This window comes from Streptopelia decaocto (genome assembly GCF_964273445.1).
Source record: "Streptopelia decaocto genome assembly, chromosome: 27".
NCBI classification, from domain to species: domain Eukaryota; kingdom Metazoa; phylum Chordata; class Aves; order Columbiformes; family Columbidae; genus Streptopelia; species Streptopelia decaocto.
In genome coordinates, this window is record NC_138682.1 from 2,244,148 (window position 1) to 2,260,789 (window position 16,642).

General features: G+C 69.9%; 3 protein-coding genes across 4 annotated transcripts; all 3 read right to left on the reverse strand.

Annotated features, from left to right (window-relative positions):
• Window positions 1-121: 121 nt before the first annotated feature.
• DHH (desert hedgehog signaling molecule) lies at window positions 122-4,216 on the reverse strand. The gene is made up of 3 exons (XM_082073557.1): window positions 3,823-4,216; window positions 2,079-2,340; window positions 122-1,493 (listed from the first exon to the last, which is right to left on the reverse strand). Exons 1-3 carry the CDS (start codon window positions 4,132-4,134, stop codon window positions 826-828), a joined length of 1,242 nt encoding a protein of 413 aa, XP_081929683.1. The 5' UTR covers window positions 4,135-4,216; the 3' UTR covers window positions 122-825.
• Window positions 4,217-6,039: 1,823 nt separating this feature from the next.
• Window positions 6,040-11,583, reverse strand: LMBR1L (limb development membrane protein 1 like). Of its 2 annotated transcripts, XM_082073738.1 has the most exons (17): window positions 11,460-11,583; window positions 9,806-9,890; window positions 9,505-9,541; window positions 9,205-9,344; window positions 9,009-9,112; window positions 8,814-8,940; window positions 8,647-8,715; window positions 8,373-8,437; window positions 8,198-8,273; window positions 8,009-8,092; window positions 7,722-7,798; window positions 7,566-7,643; window positions 7,397-7,470; window positions 7,231-7,321; window positions 6,975-7,041; window positions 6,730-6,891; window positions 6,040-6,658 (listed from the first exon to the last, which is right to left on the reverse strand). In XM_082073738.1, the coding sequence occupies exons 1-17, from the start codon at window positions 11,529-11,531 to the stop codon at window positions 6,606-6,608; spliced, it is 1,461 nt and encodes a 486-aa protein (XP_081929864.1). In that variant the 5' UTR covers window positions 11,532-11,583; the 3' UTR covers window positions 6,040-6,605. The 2 variants fall into 2 exon arrangements, with proteins under 2 accessions (XP_081929864.1, XP_081929863.1); XM_082073737.1 differs by having other exon boundaries at window positions 7,231-7,470.
• A 668-nt stretch (window positions 11,584-12,251) lies between these two features.
• On the reverse strand, window positions 12,252-15,865 carry TUBA1B (tubulin alpha 1b). Its single transcript, XM_082073468.1, has 4 exons — window positions 15,756-15,865; window positions 14,388-14,610; window positions 14,144-14,292; window positions 12,252-13,437 (listed from the first exon to the last, which is right to left on the reverse strand). Exons 1-4 carry the CDS (start codon window positions 15,756-15,758, stop codon window positions 12,457-12,459), a joined length of 1,356 nt encoding a protein of 451 aa, XP_081929594.1. The 5' UTR covers window positions 15,759-15,865; the 3' UTR covers window positions 12,252-12,456.
• Between the last annotated feature and the right edge of the window lie 777 nt (window positions 15,866-16,642).

Sequence of the window (16,642 nt, forward strand, 5' to 3'; positions counted from 1 at the left end):
ATGCCCCTGCTCCCCCGGGATGCCCGAGCTCAGGCGCCCCCGCCCGCCTTTGGCAGCTCCGCTCTCAGCCACGGCTCCACCAGGGCCATAGAGACTCTTTATTTACCCAAACAATTAAATAGTAGTTGTTTTGTTTTGTTTTTTAACAGAAGTGGTTAAAAGCAGGCTAGCCCCTGCCACATGAGGTGGCCCCTACTGCCGGGGCAGGCGAGCACAAGGGGCATTTATATTACCATTTATAAATAGAAAAATAAAACTCTTAAGCAGGACAGGTTAGCAGTTAGCACGGTTAGAGCCGGGCCCAGTGCCTGCGGCAGACACCCCGTCCAGCCGCCTCGGGACAGGGAAAGGGACACGGCGTGTGACAGCGGGGTGACCCAGAGCGTGGGGACAGGCACGATCTGCTGCCGGGTGCTCAGTGTTGGGCTGGTTTGACATCTCCCCATTGGGCTGGATTTGGCCCCGGGGCAGGGGCTGGTGGTGCCCGGTCTTGGCTCGACAGGCGGCAACCCCGGCCCCAGCCGCAACGGTTAATGAAGCAATAAATATAAGGGGAGTGTGCGGGGGGGCCGGGATGCGGGGAGCAGGCCAGGCCCCCGGCAGTGCTGCGAGGGGCTCTGGGACATGGGAGGGACCTGAGCCCGGGTCCCTGGGCCACCCCATCCCGGGGACTCCATCCCCACAGCGCTGAGCCGAGAGGCTCCCCATGGGGCTGGGGGTGCCCCTGTCCCCCCTCCCTGGCTCCAAGGGGGGCCCAGGGCCGGAGGCCCCACTTCCAGTGTGCGGGATGATCTGCAGTGCGGTGACTGGGGGGGGCTAAGAGCCCTACACCTGCAGGGCCTTGCGGCCCAGCACGCCCCCAGCCAGCCGGTAGAGCAGCCGGGAGTACCAGTGCATCCCCGTCTCCGGCGCCGTCCCGTTGCCGGCCTCGGCGCGGGCGGGCAGCAGCGAGAGCAGCCCGTGGAAGAGGCGCAGGGGGGCGAAGGCGCGGTGGGCCCAGCGGTGGCTCTCCAGGACGGCGTAGCAGGATGCCAGCACCCCGTTGACCAGCAGGGTCCCGTGGGAGGTGAGGGGGGCGAAGACCCCCACCCCGTCCTCCCGGGAGACCCGCAGCACCCGCGCGGGGCGCAGCCCCTGCCCGCCGGCCCCGTGGGCCAGCACCGCGTCGCCCGGTCTCACGCGGCGGGCGAAGACGGGCAGGAAGGCGGCGGAGCCGTTGGCCGCCCCGCGAGCCGCGAAGACCAGGTGGGACGGGGTGAGGAGCAGCCGGCGCGCCGGGCTGGCCGTCTCGATGGCCACGAAGGAGGCGCGTTGGCCCAGGTCACGGTCGAGGAAGAGCAGCACCTTGGTGGGCACCAGGCGCCCGCCCGGCTCGGCGCCCAGCACCCAGTCGCCCCGGCGCAGGTCGGCCAGGCCCCGGCGCTCGCCGCTCCAAAGCGTCACGGTGGCGTGGCCGGGGAAGCAGCCACCGGTGCGGATGGCCAGAGAGTTATCTGGGTGGATGGAGAAAGCTGTGGGTCCTCTGTCCCCACCGGCACTACCTCCAGAGGGGACACCACCCCGGGGTCCCAAATCATCCCCGGGACAAAGCGGGTATTTTGTGGAGCCCCCTGGTTCCTGTGCGCAGCTCCTGGGGAGGCCGGGTGCTGCAGGGCCTCTTTGTCCACGCGTACTGACGCCCTTTGTTCGGGGCTGGGGACGGTGACATTTACGGCCACTTTCACTTTCTGTCAATTGTCACTCTGGGGCTGCCAGCCGGAACAGCCATGGGGCTGGGAGCCGCGGGCCGGGCTGCGGCCGTCGGGATCGGCCTGACAACCCACACCGGGACCTGAACCACAAGGTTGGCTCCAGGCAGGCAAAGTTGGGACGGAGAAGTGGGGGTCCTGCCAATGTGGTGGCCGGAAAGGCCGGGGGGAGCTGGACCGGGGCCACACAGCCTGAACGCGCTGGGGCCGGACACCGGCTGGCGCAGAGCTGCGTCCCCAAGGAGCCGGGATGCCAAGGCGGAGATGGGGGCTGGGATGCTTATGGGTGCGACAGCCCCCTGCCCTGGCAGCAGCCCCCCCGTGTGGTACCTGCTTTCACAGAGACGTGGATGTGCGCCTTGGACTCATAGTAGACCCAGTCGAAGCCGGCCTCCACGGCCAGGCGTGCCAGCATGCCGTACTTGTGGCGGTCGCGGTCGGACGTGGTGATGTCCAGCGCCCGGCCCTCGTAGTGCAGTGAGTCGGGGAGGTGGTGCCCGTCCTCGTCCCAGCCCTCGGTCACCCGCAGCTTCACCCCCGGCCACATGTTCATCACGGCGATGGCCAGCGAGTTCACCCGCTCCTTGCAGCGCTGGGGAGGGGACCAGCACCAGCATCACCCCCAGCTCTGCTGCAGCACCCGCTCCCCTCCCTGGGGGGTCCTGCACGCAGATGGACAGACAGACACTGGTCCTGCACAGGGCTTGGAGGGACCATGCTGGTGGGGACAGACGGGGTGTCCCCCTCCCGGGCGCAACCAGCTGGGAGCAGGTTGAACGTTAACGTGCCCCAGGGCCTGTGCTGGAGCTGCGTGGGCAGCCGGGCAGAGCGGGCAGGGGACCGGGACGGGGACTGGGACGGTGTCACCTTCCCCGCAGCCACGGCTGTGACTGATTAACCCGGCGGGAGGGCTGTGGGGGTAAGCTGGGGGCACAGCTGACACTGAACCAGACCCGAATCCTGGAGCAGCACCATGGGGGCCGTGCCAGCCCAGCGGGGCGGGTGGGGAGCAGTGCCTGGGGGACAGCACAGGGGGGTCTAAGGCTCCAGTGCCCGAGGGCGATGGCAGAAGGTCCCAGGTGGCTCTGGGGGTCCCTCTCCCCGTCATCATCATCAGATCCGATGTGGGGTGCAGGGCTTGGAGCTCCCACTGGTCCCCCCCAGCAGCCGTTTAGCTCACACTGTCCCTCCGTGCCCCGGTGGCCCCCTCTCCCCCGTGCAACAAAGCCGTTCCCGGGGCCGCGGGGGCGGGAGTGCGGAGAGCAGGCCCGGGGTGGCCCGGCCGGGGGGGCGGCAGTGACGGGGGGGCAGGAATGCGCCCGGCCCGGCCCGGCCCGGCCCGGCGACAATAGGCGCCTTCGAGCCCGGCGCTGACCTCAGGCCCCGGGAATGCCGACGCCGCCACAAAGGGCCCTTTCAGCCACCCGCACCCCGGGTCGGCTCCGCGCCCGCGGCCCCGCCGGGCTCCGCCGCCCCGTTCCCGCCGCCCCCGCCGCCCCGGTCCGCGGGAGCCGCCGGCGCCGCCTGGACCACTCGCAGCATCCCAGTCGCCATGGCAACCTTGAGCATCCCGGCGGGGCGCGGCGCGTCCCGGGCTCCCGCCGCCCCGGATCCCCCCGGGAGGCGGGTACCGGGTGCCGCCCCCTCCCCGCTGACCCGCCCCGCCGGCACCAGCGCGGAGCCGGGGCGCACGGGGAGCGGAGCCGCGGGTGCCCCGTGTAGGCGCTGCGGCGGCAGGACCCCGGGCCGCCCCTGCCCGTTAATCCCCGACGGCGGATCCTTAATGCCCAACGCGGCGCGACCGTCCCGTCCCGGGGCTCCGGTGCTGCTGCGCCGCCGCCAAGGTCCGGGGAACGGTGAGGGGGACCGTGGAGCGGCACAGTGAGCCCCGGGAGGACCGTGCGTCCCGGAGACGGTCGGTGCCGCCCGGGGAGGATCAGTGCGCCCCGGGAAGGTCCGTGCGCCCCGGGAGGGTCGGTGCCACCCAGGAAAGGTCGCTGAACTCCCGCCCGCCTCCCCCCGCCTGCCCGCGCCCCCGAGAGCGAGGCCGGGCCGGGCCGGGCGCAGCCCCCACCTCGGTCATGAGCCGGTCCGCCCCCGTGTTCTCCTCGTCCTTGAAGATGATGTCGGGGTTGTAGTTGGGCACCAAGTCCCTGAAGCGTTCCGAGCCCCGCAGCACTTTGCCCTCCGCCTTCCCGCTCGCCCCCAGCGTCTGCTCGGGCACGTTGGGCACGAACTGCTTGTAGAGCAGCGGCGAGAGCTGCCGCCGCCCCAGCCGCCGCCGCCCCACCGGGCCCCGGCCCGGGCCGCAGCCCAGCGCCGGCGCGGCCAGCAGGCAGGCGGCGAGGCCGAGCAGGCCGAGGGCGAGCGGGCTCCGCCGGGGCATCCCGGCCGTCGGGCCCCGCTGCCTCCGCGTGCCCCGTTCAGTCGCCGGGGGCACGGGCGGCCGGGGCGGGCATGGTCCCGGTGCGGCGGCCCCGGGGCTTTTAGAGGGTCGCGGTGCCAGGGGCGGGTCGGTGCCGTTTCCTTCTCACACCCACGGCCCCGTCGCAGATGCGGGATCCGCGGCCGCCCGGGACGACTGACCCCCCTCCACCCCACCCTCCCGCCGGTCCCGCCACCCACTCGGAGCGCGGTGCCCGGACACCGGAACGGCCCCCCCGCTGTCGGCTTCGTGCCCACGGGGCCGGCACCCCCTTGCCTGGCGCTGGACCCCGTTCCCGGGGACACCCCGACCCAGCCCGAGCCTCGGGGGAAAGTCCTTCCTACCGCTTCGTCCTGGCACCCGGATCGGGCACCGGCACCCCGGGACTGGCACCGGACACCCGGCTCCTGGCGCTGCCCCAGCACCGGGACCCCGCTCCCGGCACTGCCCCGGGGCCGGCACCGGGACCTGTCCCCGCTTCTGTCCCCGCGCCCTGATCCCGTCCCCTCTCCCCGTCTGAACCCTGCGCTCCGGTACCGGCTCCTCTCCCGCTCCCCGCTGCCGGGACCTCTCTGGTCCTGATCCTAACGCCGCGGTTCTGGTCCAGGGACCTCTCCCCTCTCCTGACACAGCCTCTCGGGACCCTCCTCTCCTGGCTCCGGTCCCGGCTCCTCTTCCCCCACCGCTGCCCTTGGCACCGGCGTCACCGTTATCCTAACGCTGTGCCGCCGGCAGCAGCACCTGCTCCGCTCTTGGGACCCGCTTCCTGGCACTACCCCGGTCCCCCCTTTTCGGTCCGACCCCCGGTACCGGTACCCGCTCCTGGCCCAGCCCCCGGTACCGGCTCCCCTGGATGCCGGCCGGGACCGAGCGCTGCCCGCAGCCGACCCGGCCGGGCTGCCCCACCTGCCGCCGCTCAGCTCCGGCACTGGGCAGCCCCGCCGGGCCCCGCCTCGGACCCGGCCCCCGGGAGCGGCGGCAGCGGCGGCCACATCCCCCGGGGCCGCCCCCGCCGGGGCCGCCGCGCTGCCCTGCCCCGGCCGGCCCTTCCGCGCCCCGGGACCGGGACAGGGCAGCCCAGAGCCCGGGCTCCGTCAGGGGTCGAGGCGCCCCGGGGCTGGGACCGGGGTCCCCCGGGGACTTCCCCCGGGGCCGGGACCTCCGGGGGCTCCCATCGAAGTACCCGAGGGTCCTGGCGAGGGCCCGAGGGAGCAGCGGGGCGGGGGAGGGTTGGAAGCAGATCGGGGGCGGCTCCCCATGGCCCCCCCCCCCAGCCCCGGTGCCAGCCCGGGGTGACAGGGAGGGGAGCAGGTCGCGGGGAAATCGCGGGCACCGATGTCCTCATTTCCTACAATATAAACCAGGCTTCCTGCGCTTCCTGCTCAGCCCCGGCCGAGGGGGCGAGGGGGGGGCCGGCCCCCCACCCCCGCCATGGGGGGAGCAGCCTGGCGCGGCCCCAGCTGGGGCAGGATGGGTGGGGGGCCGGTTCCCGGGGCAGTTTCTGCTCTTGGCCCCGGGCGCACAGGGGCCGGAGTCCCCCCAGTGCCCCTCGCTGGGGGCAGCTCAGGCCCCCCCCGCCCGCACCCCGAAGCAGCCCCCTGCACCCCGACCCCCCCACCCCGGTCCATTATCAGGGACCTGCCCTCACCTTCAGCCCAACCCTTCCTGGAAGCGGCTCATTAGTCCCAGCCAGGAAGAGGGTTAATTACGGCCCCCAGGGAGATGGGGAGGGGGGGCAGGACTGAGACCCCCACGGGCTGGGCGCCCACCCTGTCCCCTCCCCAGCTTGGCTGTGTCCTCGGAGGGAATAAAATACCCAGATTCAGATATTTTTGTATTAAAAACAAAAGACTGTTTATTGCTCCAAACAAGTTTTGTGGTAACAGACCCGACGGGCTCGTCACACCAAGATGTTGGGGGGAGTCTCAACCCCAGCACCCTGGAACCCACCAGCTCCTTCCTCGAGGACCCCAAAGGCCTGAGGGTGGGCGACAACCAGTGTCCCCCCGGCAGCCTTGGGGTGACACGGGGATGGGGTGCGGAGTGACTGTGCAGGGGGACACAAAGCCCCCAACGTAGTGTGGTGACAGTCCCCAGGCTGGGGGAACATTTAAAACCCAACTGCACCCCAGGGGCAGCCCCGGGGTGGGGGGGGTGGCTGTTCTTGCATGAGGTATGAAAACGGGGTGGGGGGGCTGCAGCCAGCGCAGCCCCCGGGGGACCCCATGTGTGACGGGGACACAGCTCAAGGCCACGGCTCAGTAGCGCAGCAGGGTGAGGTAGACCAGGGGGAGGCACCAGGCCCCCCCCCGGGGTCTCGGCTCTTCTTGGGGGGCTCCTGGAGCACCAGGCGCCACCAGGGCTGGCTCAGCAGCTGGTGGCCATCCCGGTGACCAGCACAGCGCGGGGGGGACGCGTGGCCGCCCCCAGCCCTAGCAGGGTTTGCAGAGGGGCCAGGAGCGCGTCACCGGCAGCTTGTGCAGACCTGGCAGATGGGGAGTGTGAGAGCTGGGGGGGATGACACCCCAGCGCCCCCCCCCGCGGCCCCATCCTCACCGAGGGCGCGGAGGAGCTCGGCCTGGACGGCCCAGGACACCCTCTTCACCAGGCAGAGCGTGGTGAGCCCCGCGAAGCCCATGTTGTACAGGAAGACGATGTAGAAGTTTCCCAGCCAGTTGAAGCGGCCGAAGTCCCCGAGAAGGTCAAAACGGGTGATGCCTGGGGGGGGGGTGGACGGTCAGGGCACCGCGCTCCTGGGGGCACCCCGGTCCGGGGTCACCCTGTCCCCCCCAGGGGCTCACCCAGTGTCCTGGAGAAGACTGGCAAGGCTGAGCTGAGCACCAGCAAACAGACACAGTTCCCAATGATCTGAGCGGGGAGGAAGGAGCATTTATGGGGGGGGCAGCACTGCCCCAGCGCCTGGTGCTGAGACCCATGCCCAGGAATGTGCCGGAGGCAGCGGGAGGTGGGGGGACACGGGATGTCCTCGCGTGGGGACACCAGACAGGGACACAACCACGTGCTGCAGGGACTTGGGGGAGGCCCAGGAGCTCCCACCTTGGTGAGGGGGGTGTCCTGGCGCTCGGGGAGCAGCCGGGTGAAGAGGGGGGAGCTGTAGAAGCCCACGACGGAGGAGACCATCAGGTAACTGTGCGGGAGGTTAAGGAGGAGAACGCAGCCCTGGGGACAGCGCTGGGGACACGAGCGCTCGCCTGAAGGATACAAGATGAGGACGACCTGCAGGGCAGCTCCGAAGGATCCGAAGATGGAGAAGGAGACCTGGCCCAGGGGCGCGTCCTGCCGGGGGAGGAGGGCGCGTGTTGGGGACGAGCGGCCCCCAGGCCAGCGTGGGACACGAGTCCTCACTGTCCTGCGTCCCCCCGCCCCGGTACCTGGATGCCCCGTGGCATCGCGGCATCGTCCAGCAGCAGCTCCAGGACGTGGAAGCAGACGATGAGCACAGAGATGCCCTGGGAGGAGCGGGGAGGGAGTGAGGGCAGCTGGGGGGCAAACGGGGACAAGCCCCCGGTCGCCCCAGGGCCACTCACCGTCAGCGCCAGGAGGCCCAGCATGGCCAGGGGGTAGCCCAGGTTCCTCTGCCAGGGCGACGCTCGGTGCCGCAGTTCTGGGGCGGGGGGGGGACGTGCCCGGGTGAGAGGGGAGCACGAGCCCCCACCCCAGGGCAGGAGATCGAGAGAGGCCCCGAGGTGCCAGGACAGGGGTTTCCAACCTTGCCCCATTTCATAGCCCCACTCCCTCCATGGGGCACAGGCTCCCAGTGCCAAGCTGGAGGGGACCCAGGCGTCCTGTGCCCGCCCGCCCCCAGGCTCCTCACCCAGCTTCCGCCTCTTGCTCCGGATGGCAAAGAGCTGCTCCCGCAGCAGCTCCACGTTCAAGTTCAGCCAGCAGGAAGCTTTGCCTGCCAAGGAGGAGATGCCGAGGGGCTCGTGGGGGCTCGCGAGTGGGGGGGCAGATGGGCCCCAGGTGCCCCCCCGCCCAGGCAGCGGCCACACGGGGCACCCACCAGCGGAAATCCTGCGGGACACGGCGGCTTCCTCGAGCCTCGTGCAGCTCAGCTGCTCATCCAGGTCTTCCAGGAGCTGGGGTAGGTGAGGAACCCGTGAGCAGCCGGTGGGGGGGTGAATGGGGATGGTAAAGCCCCCAGGCTGGGGCAGCAGGACCTGGGGGGGACACCTTACCCGGGGTTTCACCAGCAGCTTCCCCGTGACAGTGAACATGGTGGAGAGGCCGAAGGGGGTGCACACTGCGGCGGTACAAGAGGCTGAGCAGGGGGTGCCCCAGCTTGCCCCCCTCCCCGCGCCCCGCAAGGGTCCTGGGCAGGGCTGGGGGCTCAGTCCTGCACTGTGACCCCCCGCCCAGATCCCAGCACCGTTTGCAGGGAGCAGCCCGAGGGCCCCGCACCCACCGCAGGATGGGCCCCCGGGGCACCCCGGCGAACACCCCACGACTTACGAAGCAGAAGCAGCACGCCGAAGAGCGAGATGCAGGAGTAGAGGTAGGGCAGGTAGTACTCCCAGAGGTCTGTGGAGGCAGCAGGGTCAGCCCAGCGGCACCGGGCATCCCTTCAGCACCAGGGCCCAATCCTGCCCTGCCAGAGCCGGGAGAGCAGCAGCACCCACCGTAGAGCGACTGGCGGCTGGCGGCGTCGCCGCTGACCATGGCAGAGGCCACCCAGACCATGCCCAGCACCAGCAGCGTCAGCAGCAGCAGCACCACCGTTGTCTCGTACACCCTGGCCATGATGCCCTGCAGCAGTGGGGTTACGAGGGGCCGGGGGCTGGGGCAGCGGGGGGGACACCCGCGGGGTCACTTACCTTCTTGGATCCCGCAAAGCCCTCGGACTCAGTGAAGAAGTAGGCAAAGGGCATGAGGAAGACGAGGGATAGATTGGAGAAGAGGAAGATCAAGTTCCAGAGGCCTGGAGGGGGGGACGGCATAGGGTGAGCTGCTGGGGGGGGCCAACCCCAACCCACAGCCCTTGGGGCACCCTGGGGCCACCCACACACCCACCGTGGACCAGGGACCCGTTCAGCCACTGGATGTAGTAGTTGTGGGGGAAGGAGAGCAGCACCTCGTTGCTGATGATGGAGAAGGGCAGCAGGAGGACGGCGCCCAGCGCCACGGCCAAGGTGAAGGTGCAGAGCCCCAGCCTGCGGGGGGGATGAGCAGCAGCTCTGCGTCCCCATGGGTGTCACAGCCTGAGCACGGCCCCCAGAGTCACCAGCTGAGGGGACCCAACATCCCAGGCAGGCAGGGAGAGGAAGCGGCTGAGCACCCCACAGGCTGGGAGCAGGATGGGCAGGAACTTACGCAATCCTGTCGACAGCAGCATCCTCATCATCATGAACTGTGGGAGAAAGACCCAAAGCAAGGGGGCTGGGGGAGGCAGAGCTGCCCGGAGCATCGCTCCCTGCCCGCTCCACGTGCTGCAGAAACACTCCCAGGGAGCTGGGGCTCTGCTCCCCCCCGCGGGGCTGGGGCCACGTCCCACAGCGAGCGGTGCCACAGCAACCTGGGCTGCGCTGGCCCCCGGGGGCTCCGATGGCGATGGAGGAACAAGCCCTGCGGAGGCTGAATGTGGCTCCAAACGCGGCAGCTCCCACCCTCCTACCTGCTGCGAAGTCCGCGTGCTTCTTGAAGTGGGTTATGATGAAGTGGCAGAGGATGTAGAGGCTGGCGAAGAGCAGGGCGCAGATCTGCAGGCAGAGGAGCGCGGGCAGCACAGGTGATGCCTCTGGCTCCAGGGCCCACCAACTCCACCCTGTTTGTTTTTCCACTCTTGGTTACACCCCACATGTGTGCTCGGCCCTGCCTGTGCATGGGGGCTGCCCCCGGGGCTCACCCATGGGTGCCCACAAGCTGCCACAGCCCTTGGGACAGGGGAGCCGGGGGGGGCGCTGAGACCATGGGGAGAACCCACCTGGCAGCTCTGGGTGCGCCTGTGCTGGCAGAGCTGGAGCTCTGACCCCACGGGCCACCCCTGCGCCCCCGAGCCCACAGCCCTCACCCCGCTGGCACCGGCACCCGGCAGAGCCGTGGGAACGGCCTTGAGCCGGGTGCCAGGGCGGCTGTGCCGTCCCTCCCGCCCCCGCCGCACGCCCAGGGCCGGCTGGAGCGGGCGACGTTTGAGGAACAGCGCGACCTTTCATCCTGCTGGGTACGCGGCAGGATGAGGAAAGGTCTCCTGAACCCGCCACCTTGGCACGGGTGGAGCGGAGCAGCAGCAGCACAGCCCCCCCGCCCGGCCCGGCGGCCTCGGCTGCCCGGGGGTCCCCAGGATCTGCCGGGTGGGGGGGGCCGGGAACCCCAGGGGCCGGCCCAGCTCCAGAGCCCTGGAGGGTCAGCGCCGCTCTCGCTTCTGCCCAGGGAAGGGTCTCATGCTGCAGGTCCCCCCCTGCCGCGGGCTGTACCCCACAGCACAGAGCTCTGCCTGCCCCGGACCCCCCAACACCTCCTGCCCCCAGGAAAGTCGGGCTGAGTGAGCTCCACGCTGGCCGTGCTGAACCAGGAGCTCCTGGGCGAGACGCAGCAACCTGGGACAGGTCGGGGAGGAAGGTCTGGGGAGCTCCAGGACAGAGATGCTGGATTCTGGCCGCTGGCTCCAAACTGGGCCATGGCAGGGCCACTGCTGGTCCCTGCGCTTGCCCACCCCATATGCAGCAGCCCAGAGAGCCCTCAGGAGACGCTGGGACAAGGACACCCAGGTCACCCCCATCCCTGAGCCTGTGGCAACAGGTGCCCCGGCCGGCAGAGCAGAACCAGACCCACGGGCCGGGGGGCTCAGCAGGACCCTTCCCGCTCACACCCAGCGCCCCAGGGAAAGCCGCAGGCCCAGGGACAGGAGCCCAGCACGGGGCTGGCCCGGCTCCGGCACCGCCGCACCCGGCACCCCCAGCCTCCCGCTTGCCCGGGGGCTCCCGGTGGGGTCGGCGGGGCGCAGCCCCGGGGCGCGGGCACGGCGGGACTCCAGTGCTGCGGGGGCAGCTGGGACAGGGAAGGGGATGAGCAGCGGCGCGGCTGGTGCTGGAAGCGGGGTCGCACCCCCCGGGAACCCGCTCCGGCCCGGCCCCAGGACCCCGCTATCTGCGGGGCGCACGGCCGCCCGCCGCGGCTCTGGCAGCGATAACGGCCGGGCGTGGGGCACAGCGGCGGGCGGGCCCCAGAGCTGCCGCCGGGGAACGCGGCTCTCCCGCCCAGCCCCTCCCCGCGGCTCCCCCGCCGCCACACCGGGAGCAGTCCCCTTTCCCCGCGGCCCCGGCACTCACGATGCACTCGCGAACCCTCTGGTGGAACAGCTGCTCCCGCACGGCCAGCGCGTCGTGTTCCGCAGGGGCCATGCTGCGGCCAGCATGGCCGGGCCGGCTCCCAGCGGGGCGAGCGGCGCGTCGGGACCGGCGGGTCGGGACGGGGTCGGTGCTGCCGGGGGAAGCGCCGCGCGGCCCCGCCCCTCACGTCCGGTACTGGTTACAATGAATCCGCGGCCGCCGAAGACTGAATGGGCCCCGCCTCCTCCTCCCCATTGGCCCTGGGCAGCGAATGAGGCGCCTCTCATTGGTGCAGAAGTGCGTGGGCAGCCCCGATAGGCTGCGGGCGCCGCCGCGTTCCCACCCGCCGCTCCCACGGGGGCAGCGGCCCCTCGGGTCGGGGAGCCGGGATTAGGGGCTGGTTCAGGATTAATACCGGGACCAGGGCTAATCCGCGGGAGGGCTAATCCCCGGCAAAGCCGAGGGGGGCTGGGCCTCCCCGGTGGCTGTAATGCAGACCGACCCCAGCCAGCTCCTGCAGGACCCACCCGTGCAGCACCGTCCTGGGTGTCCCAGCAGACCCCCCACCCCACGGCACGCAGGGACACGGCGGGACGGGGAAACTTCACCCTCGGCCCCCAGGGAACAAAGCAGCGGGGGGAGGGCTGGCTAGAGCCAAGTCCCTGCAGGAGCGCTGCCATCCCACGCTGCATCTCACTGGGCACAGACAATAGGGACAATCTGTTCCCAGGGGACAGGGCCAGCAAGAGGCAGGTGCTGACACAGAGGGTTTGTATCCGACACAACAGCAGCTTCTCTTAAAGCCTTTTATTCACAGACATGATACAGACACATGGAAAACTGACATGATCACATCAGAGAGAGCACAAACCCAGCCAGAGCGGCGCATCCCTCCAGCCGGGCCCGCGGGGCTGAGCCCGCCCAGCGCACAATGAAGCTCAAGTGTGAGAAGCGGACATTTTGTGGACAAGCTACAGCGACAGAAGGAACCCAGCATTTAGTATTCCTCCCCTTCCTCCTCTCCCTCCCCTTCCACCGAGTCCACCCCCACCTCCTCGTAATCCTTCTCCAGGGCGGCCATGTCCTCCCGCGCCTCCGAGAACTCCCCCTCCTCCATGCCCTCCCCCACGTACCAGTGCACGAACGCCCGCTTGGCGTACATCAGGTCGAACTTGTGGTCCAGGCGGGCCCAGGCCTCGGCGATGGCCGTGGTGTTGCTCAGCATGCACACAGCGCGCTGCACCTTGGCCAGGTCCCCCCCGGGCACCACCGTGGGCGGCTGGTAGTTGATGCCGACCTTGAAACCGGTGGGACACCAGTCCACGAACTGGATGCTACGCTTGGTTTTGATGGTAGCGATGGCAGCGTTGACATCCTTGGGCACCACGTCCCCGCGGTACAGCAGGCAGCACGCCATGTACTTGCCGTGCCGCGGGTCGCACTTCACCATCTGGTTGGCCGGCTCGAAGCAGGCGTTGGTGATCTCGGCCACCGAGAGCTGCTCGTGGTAAGCCTTCTCGGCAGAGATGACGGGGGCATAGGTGGCCAGCGGGAAGTGGATGCGGGGGTACGGCACCAGGTTGGTCTGGAACTCCGTCAGGTCGACGTTCAGGGCGCCGTCGAAGCGCAGGGAGGCCGTGATGGAGGACACGATCTGGCTGATGAGGCGGTTGAGGTTGGTGTAGGTTGGCCTCTCGATGTCCAGGTTGCGGCGGCAGATGTCATAGATGGCCTCGTTGTCCACCATGAAGGCACAGTCAGAGTGCTCCAGGGTGGTGTGGGTGGTGAGGATGGAGTTGTAGGGCTCCACCACGGCCGTGGAGACCTGCGGGGCCGGGTAGATGGAGAACTCCAGCTTGGACTTCTTGCCGTAGTCGACGGAGAGGCGCTCCATGAGCAGGGAGGTGAAGCCGGAGCCGGTGCCGCCCCCGAAGCTGTGGAACACCAGGAAGCCCTGCAGCCCCGTGCACTGGTCAGCCTGGAGGAAGGGATGAGAAAACAAGGTCCATCTGTCAGTATTTCTGAATTTACGTTGCTACCAAACTGCCCAGGAAGGTCAATATTCACCCCAGGACCTCAGGCCTTTGGGGACTCATCCTGGGGACACAGGCAGCTGCTCAAATGCCCCGGTTTTGCTTCCAGCAACAGCACCCTGTGCATTGGCACGACCAGCCCTCATGGAAAGGGGCTGCTTTCCGCAGGGAGCTGGGGACACTGGGCTCCTTCTTGGTCCAAGAGCTGGCCTGGCAGCCCCAGGACGCAGCACGATCCAGGGGTTCTGCTTTGGGCAGGAAGGAACGCACACAAGCTGCCCCAGCACAGGTTCAACACTCAGCACAGCTGCTCATGAGGAAAGGAGATCAGAGTCCAGATCAAGGAGAAACCTCACATGACCCTAAAACTGATGAAATGAAGTTCCTTCAAGGGCAGGAGTGAGTCAGTCTCACAAAGCCCCACGTCACCCCACGCACGCTCCACCCGTGGGTGTGCGTCCTGGGCTTGCAGGGTCCCGAGGAAGGGCTGATCCTGATCTCCACTCACAGATCCTGACCCCACAGGGACCTGCTGCAGGGTGCTACAAGCACCACAAACTACACCCACACCCTGGGGGCACAGCCCAGCTCCCCATTGCCATCCAGATCCCAGCAGCCGGTTCCCCATTCCCCACTGGGGTTTGTACCCACCAGCTTGCGGATGCGGTCGAGGACCAGGTCGATGATCTCCTTGCCGATGGTGTAGTGCCCGCGGGCGTAGTTGTTGGCCGCATCCTCCTTGCCCGTGATCAGCTGCTCGGGGTGGAAGAGCTGCCGGTACGTCCCTGTGCGCACCTCGTCTGCGGGAGAGCCACCCGTGCCATCAGCACCCAGCGTCCCCGCAGCACCGGGCGCCCCATTCACACCACACACCCCACGTCCCCCCCACGCTCACCGATCACCGTGGGCTCCAGGTCCACGAAGACGGCCCGGGGCACGTGCTTGCCGGCCCCCGTCTCGCTGAAGAAGGTGTTGAAGGAGTCGTCCCCCCCACCGATGGTCTTGTCGCTGGGCATCTGCCCATCGGGCTGGATGCCGTGCTCCAGGCAGTACAGCTCCCAGCAGGCGTTGCCGATCTGCACGCCCGCTTGGCCCACGTGGATGGAGATGCACTCACGCTGCGGGGACACGGGGGGCTCCGGGTCAGCGGGGGGCAGCCCCCCACCCTCACACCGCTTGTGCCTGGCTCAGCCAGCGCTGACTCAGCGCCGTTCAAAACGGGCAGCGGAGCAGCTGAGCTCCCCCTGGGAGGGTGGCTGGGTGTGGGACAGATGCGCTCGGGGACAGACTGCAGCCACCATGTGGCACAGCCCTGCGGGTAACACCCCGGCACCCGCTGTCCGGCTGCCACCAAATGGCACACGGGGAGGACATTTTGCGGCACGGGCAGGGCGAGGCTGCGCTGCAGCGCCAGGAGGAAGCGCCGCAGCGGGGACGTGACTCCGCCAGCTGACCCGAAGCCACCGGGAGCCAGTGGCGTCACCCCAAGGGGGGTCCTTCCGCCCCCACCCCCGCGGGTCCAGCACATTCCCAGCCGCACCCTGCACCGCAGCACCTGCTCCTGCGCATTCCTCCACCCCGGGGGGGGGACCCGATGGGGGGGAGGCGGCCCAGGAGCCACAGAGCAGGATCAGCCCCGTGGGGTCGGACTCGGGTGGGTGCCAGGAGCACAGTGGGGCGGGGCGGGGGGGCAATACAGACACTCTGCCCCCCATCAGACGAGGTGTGTGAGGTTGGGGGTTCCGGGAAGGATTTGGGGGCGGCTGGTGCCGCAGGGGCGGGGCTGTGCCCCGGCGGGGGGTGGGGCTGCGCGCCCGCCGCGCGCCTTCCCGCGCGCGGGAACGGTAACGGTCGGGGATGGGCGCCAAAAGTGGAACAGAGCCCCGCCCCCGCCGAGGTGGGGGGTGCTCGGGACCACGTGCTGCCCCCCCAAGGGGTGCTGTGACCCCCCCAGGGATGCTCCTCTCGCCAAGGGCGGACTCCCCGCTCTGCCCCCCCATCCCCTGCGCTCCTGCTGTGTCCCCCCCGTTCCCTCTCTGCTCCCCCCGCCACCCCCAGCCCCGGCCTGTCTCTCCCCGTTCCTCCCCCAGTCCCCGCTCTGCCGTAAGCCCCCTAACCCCCGATCTCCCCTTCCCAGGTTTCTGGTTCCCCCACTCCTTCCCCCTCCCTTCCTGCCCAGTCCCCCACGCACCCCCGCATCCGCACCTTCCCAACCCGTCTCCCAGCCCACCCCCACGCTGCAATCCCCCCCGCCCCGCCTCACCATGGCTGCAGCTCGGCTACTCGTCCCGACAAGCAAGGAATCGACGCAAGTACCAGCTCCAGCCGCCCCCGGGCGCCGCTCTATATAGCGGCCCGGGGGCGGGCCTCGCGCCCCCGCCCCGCGCTCCTATTGGCAGCCGCGCCCGCCCATCGCGCGTTCGCCACGGCGGATTGGCTGCAACGCGTGGCGCCCCGCCTCCTTCCCCCCCCGCTGCCGGGCGGGCGCTGCGGGGCTTTGGGGGGACCCCCCGCCGCGGGGTGCAGCGCCCGCCCGGGGCTTGCGAAGGGAACCCCCGCATGGGGGGGGTGACACCGGGGGACCGATTCCCTCCCCGGTCATCGCCCACCCCGCATTTGCCACGGAGGGGAAGGCGCGGCCGCTCCCTCCCCCGCCCCGTCTCCCCCCGGCTTGGGGCGGCTCCGCTGCAGAGGAAAACTGCGACATGGGGGGGGGCGGCATGTGCTGCCGCGCCCGGCGCCCCCGCGGTGTGATTAACCGGGGCGGTTAATCGGCTTCTCCGGCCGGACCCCCCCGCCGCGCTCCCTGCCCATCTGCACCTCCCGGCCCCTCCCGCACCGGCCCATCTGCAGCCTCGGGACCCCCCCCATCCAACAACCTCCCGGCCCATCTGCAGCCCCCGGCCCCCACCAGCTCCTGTGCGGGTGTCTCCCGCAGCCCCGCACCCCGCTGTGGTGGGGGCACCGTGCCCCGCACCCCGCTCCATCTGCACGGCGGGGGGGGCAGACCCCACTCACTGCAGCTTTCCCAGCTTATCCGCAGCACCAGCCCCCCCCTCCCTGTGTGATCCCCGCAGGCAGGCGGCATCCTGGGCCCCTCACGCTCCCCATCGCCCACCATGGAGACCACCCCGATCCCCATAAAATGGG